Source organism: Aplysia californica, unplaced genomic scaffold (genome assembly GCF_000002075.1).
Source record: "Aplysia californica isolate F4 #8 unplaced genomic scaffold, AplCal3.0 scaffold00549, whole genome shotgun sequence".
Taxonomy (NCBI): Eukaryota; Metazoa; Mollusca; class Gastropoda; order Aplysiida; family Aplysiidae; genus Aplysia; species Aplysia californica.
In genome coordinates, this window is record NW_004797819.1 from 542,508 (window position 1) to 547,440 (window position 4,933).

Consider the following 4,933-nt stretch of genomic DNA (forward strand, 5'->3'; position numbering starts at 1 on the left):
CCCTATTATTACCGGATCCCTGTTATTTCCGGGCCTGTTTTATGGTTTCCACTGTACAACTTCCAAGCCGGTTTATTTATTTTTATTTTTTTTGGTACCGTAGACATTCACATTTAACTTTTGATTTTGATCTAACAAAACTCACGTTGGTTACTTTGAATGCAATGAGCATACCAACAGTGTATTCCAAAAATTCCATGACATCTTTAGCTACACACGTCTTGCAACTTTTGTTGATTTTTCTTGCAACTTTTTGCAACTTTTTCTATTTTCAAATGCAACTTTCTCTAAGGACAGGCTTGTCTGCCTGTGGACTAAGTGCCAACCACCCTCTCTTTTTTTGTCTTAACTCTTTCACCACCAGGGAGTTTTCCTCACTTGGGCCAGGCCCTATCTGTGACCTACTTTCTGATTCTGACCACTGTAGGACAAATTAAAAATTTTAAGTTCAATTTTCAATATTTACCACGTGTATTTTAAATATATGAAAATAAAGGGGAAATAATGACCATTCTCAACGTGTTGTTAGAAACAATCCTTCTTCAGCCTGAGATTTCTGTTTGGATTGTTACAAAAGTAGGTTTGGTTTTTAAGCAAGAAGTGGTGAGCAGTGAGACACGGCTAACGGTCCAGTGTTGGGGGTTATACTGATGGCTCTCGGAAGTGACAGAGTCAAGTTAGTGACAGTTTTGAGTTAACGTAGTGACAGTTTTGTTTTGTTTGTCTGTCTTCCAGTGGACTACGCGGCCACATGCGCCCACGGTGCCATCATGTACAACCACGGGCAGAACTGTTGCGCCGGATCGCGCACCTTCGTGCAGGAAGAGATCTACGACAAGTTTGTGGAGAAGTCACGGGAGCTGGTGCAGAACCGTTCTGTCGGTGACCCTTTTGACCCCTTGACCCAGCAGGGACCTCTGGTGAGTACGCTATGTGGGTGCGGCACTTACAGGACCTATTTATTTGTGTTGAGAAGTGTTGAAGACCCTGGAGGAAAAGTTGCGGGATGAAGAAGACAGGGAGACAGCAGAACACCACGCAGTCATTAGGATGCAGGAAATGGGGATAGAGAGGGGAGAAGGAAGAAAGGAACGATTATCTGGAAAGGAAAGACGTCGCCATAATCAGACAGCCACCGGAACAATCAGTATGGATACCTTGTGGGCTTTGGTGCTGGGGGGAACTGAGCCCTTATGGACCTGTGCACAATGACGTTGCTCAGGACAGGTAATACAGGTAATTTGTTTGTGTTGCAAGTGCCGTAAAACTCTTACTAAAATTGAACGGTGTAGTAGGCCTACATAAGTGGCTTGTGAGTGCACTGGTGTGGTTCGCTCCTTTTTTCCTATCAAACGTCTGTCATCCTTATAAATCTCTCCTCCTTTTTTTCTCTTTCGTGTGTGTGTGTGTGTTATTCTTTAGTAACCTGCCTAATCTTTTCCCTTATGAAACCTACAGTTGAACCTGTTTAAAGTTTTACAGATGTCTCTGCCTAAGATCCCATCGCTTACGATCCCGGTTCGCTTAAGATCCCACTGTTTTAAGAAAACAGAATTTTTACTCTACAAAAGTCACCCGTAAGATCCCACTCTGGTTCACTCTGAAGGTCTACTTTCGGCTAAGATCCCACATTTCAGATCATAATTTGTGGAACAAAAACCCGGGCGGGACAGCCGATCAACCAAGAGTGAAAAGTTGAGATCAATAAACTGTCCGTCGTGTCAAAGATCAGCCACTATCGTGAATGTGATCACATACACGTTGTAAAACTCGATGAAGCGATACAATGTTTGCCCCAGACGGGATCACACCGGGGTGTGAACTGACCGACACGTTTGTTTTCCCCGAACATCCCACTCACACCTGAGCTCTCCCCCTAAACTTACATCACTCGCTGGGTGGGTAGGGCCTACACGTTCGCTCCAGGTGGGATCACATTGAACTGTGAACTCTTCCCTGACCATTGCAGAAGTTGTCTCTACTCCCAAATTTGCGAGACAGACTGGGGGGGGGGCTCGGTCACAATTGGAAAGCTATAAATTTTCGACAGGTAAGGGGGAGGGCTGATTTAAATCAGTTGATTTTTTAAATTTAAATCAACTTGATTTTTAAAATAAAAATCAGTGATTTAAATCACTTTTTAAAAAATTATTTTTATTCGGTTTTTACACATTTCAACATTCAGAATTCCTTTCCTTGGTTTCATAAAACAGATATAAGGTTCAGTAGACTAATATAATCATGCTTAAAAGTCTGATTTCCCCCCTTTCACTGTAAAATAATACAGTATTCAATTTACTTTTTTTCCATAATTGAAATCAGAGCTGGGTTGATTTAAATCAGTTGATTTTTAAAGAATTTTAATCAATTTGATTTTTAAAATAAAAATCAGTGATTTAAATCACTTTTCAAAAAAATGTATTCAGCTTTTACATATTTAAACTTTCAGAATTCCTTTCCTTGGTTTTATTTTAAACGGATATAAGGTTTAGTAGACTAATATAATCATGCTTAAAAGTTTGCTTCCCCCCTGTCACTGTAAAATAATACAGTTCTCAATTTATTTTTTTTCATAATTGAAAACCAGGGTTGGGTTGATTTAAATTGGGTTGATTTAAATTGGGTCGATTTAAATCAGTTGATTTTTAAAAATTTAAATCAACTTGATTTTAAAAATAAAACTTTAAATCACTTTAAAAAAATGTTTTCAGTTTTTACATCTTTAAACATTCAGAATTGCTTTCCTTGGTTTTATAAAACAGATATAAGGTTTAGTAGACTAAAATAATCATGCTTAAAAGTCTGCTTTCCCCCCTTTCACTGTAAGTTTAAGTAGTAAAATAATACAGTATTCAATTTACTTTTTTTCATAATTGAAATTAGCATTTTCTTTTTCTTTTTAGACAAACACAAGCGCGTGCTCACACACACACTGTAATAAAAATAAAATGCAAGTTTATCTATGCATAATTACCCCCCCCCCCCTTCCTTTTAAACTGACATTTTCTTCATTTTTTGTCTGTAGCCATAATTAACTGATATAGCAGATTACGGCTTTCTAAAATTGCAGTTGCTTAAATTAATCATTAGTTTTAAAATAAAGACAATGCATATTGCACTAAAAGAACATACTTTTAGCCACCAAAAATCCCAAACTGTGTCGACATTTTAAAAAAATTTAAAAAATAAAAAAAATCCGATTTAAATCTAAAAAATCTGATTTAATTTTTTATTTTTATCCCAAAAAAATTTAAAAATCACCAACCCTGGGGGAGGGGCAACTGGATAAACGTAGAATTTGAGACTCATGATAGGATAATAAGTGAAAATGGCACGCCTCATCCCACTATGCCCTGTGATAGGTCATCAAGGTTAACCACTCTTTGCTCGCCATACGTCATAAACCCACCCAGCGGTCATGTCAGTTCATTTTAGAGTGGAGGGAGACCATTTTACCGATTGTGAGCCTTAAGATGGGTCACCATAGATTCTTCCCTGGATTCGTCGGTTAACATCCCGGTTTGCCTAAGATCCCGCATTTCCTTGCTCCCGTGCACCGGGATCTTAGGCGGAGACTTCTGTATTACATCTTATTTTGAAAGTTGTAATCCTTTTTTTTTCTGTCTTGTTTATTGATGATTGTGGTAGGGAATGTGGTACTTCTCAGAATTCTTAGTTTTGTATCCTCCGATGGTTGGAGGGCGCCACTAGTAGGTCCTTCTTCTTTACTTTCACTCTGTTGTTTCTGTCTGTCTGTCAGTCTGTCTGTTGGTCTTTGAGTCTGTCTGTCTATCGGTCTGTCTGTCTGTCTGTCTGTCTGTCTGTCGGTCTGTCTGTCTGTCGGTCTGTCTGTCGGTCGGTGTGTTTGACCTTTCCTCAGCACTCAATGACCTTTGTTCTGTTTACGTGCTTCCACACAGGTGGACAGGAAGCAGTTTGACAAAGTTCTGCACTACATGAAGCGGGGCAAGGAGGAAGGGGCAACGCTGGTCTTTGGCGGGGAGCGGGTGGGCAGCCAGGGATTCTTTGTGCAGCCCACTGTCTTCGCTGATGTGGAGGACAAGATGAGCATTGCTACCGATGAGGTGAGATATTTGTGGTTATTTTGTTATTGGTGGTGGTGGTGTTGTTGTTGTGTTGCTATTGTTGTTGTTGATGGTGGTGTTGTTGTTGTAGTTTGTAATGGTGGGGTTGTTGTCGTTTGTGATAGTGCTGTTGTTGTTTGTGATTGTGTTGTTGTTAATGATGATGATGATGCTGTTGCTGTTGTTATTGTTGCTGCTCATGCATGATGGTGCTGTTGTTGTTATTGGTGGTAATGGCGTTCTTACTGTGATGCAGATGATTTGTGGAAACCCACTGCGTTCTACCAAAACTGAGCTGCTGTGGACACGTGTATATCAAATCCCATGGTTCACCCGAAAAACTTTATAGGAGCGAAGGTAGAAGTCAAAAGAGGAAGAGGGAATCTCATCAAGATATGGGACTAGGACATGGAAACCTGACATGAAAATGTAAAAATCAATTGCTCAGTGTAAACTTCCACCATACGCCTTTTTGGAAAGTGACGTACCCATGACCGAGTCTAACACACTGAGCTGTTGAAACCTTGTGGGTGGTTGACGGGCGCTCTGGTGTGGTTTGCTTCTTCTTTCCTATCAAACGTCTATTGTCTTTATCTCCCCTTCTTTTTTTGTGTTTGTTACTCTCTGGTAACACCTCTAATCTTCGGCACTTATACGACCTAATTGTGTTGCAAGTGCCATATAAAACTCTTACTAAAACGAAAATGAAAAGCTTTCCCATGCTGCATACTTTGCTTTTCTGATCCAGCGACCGTCGGAGTTGTCGCCATTGGGTCTGTTGATATGGTTTTTATCAGCTGTGCTTTGTGGTCACTGTATAGAATATTTCTGATATTTGGAAAGGGGGG

The 4,933-nt window shown here is 40.0% G+C and overlaps 1 protein-coding gene across 1 annotated transcript in view; it reads left to right on the top strand.

Moving 5' to 3' along the window:
- Positions 1-4,933, top strand: part of LOC101864173 (aldehyde dehydrogenase, mitochondrial) — a gene marked incomplete in the record, with an annotated part of 34,989 nt that overhangs the window by 23,429 nt on the left and 6,627 nt on the right. The window contains 2 exon segments of the mRNA XM_013087137.2: positions 736-920; positions 3,921-4,085. Coding sequence (XP_012942591.1) covers positions 736-920; positions 3,921-4,085 — 350 coding nt within the window.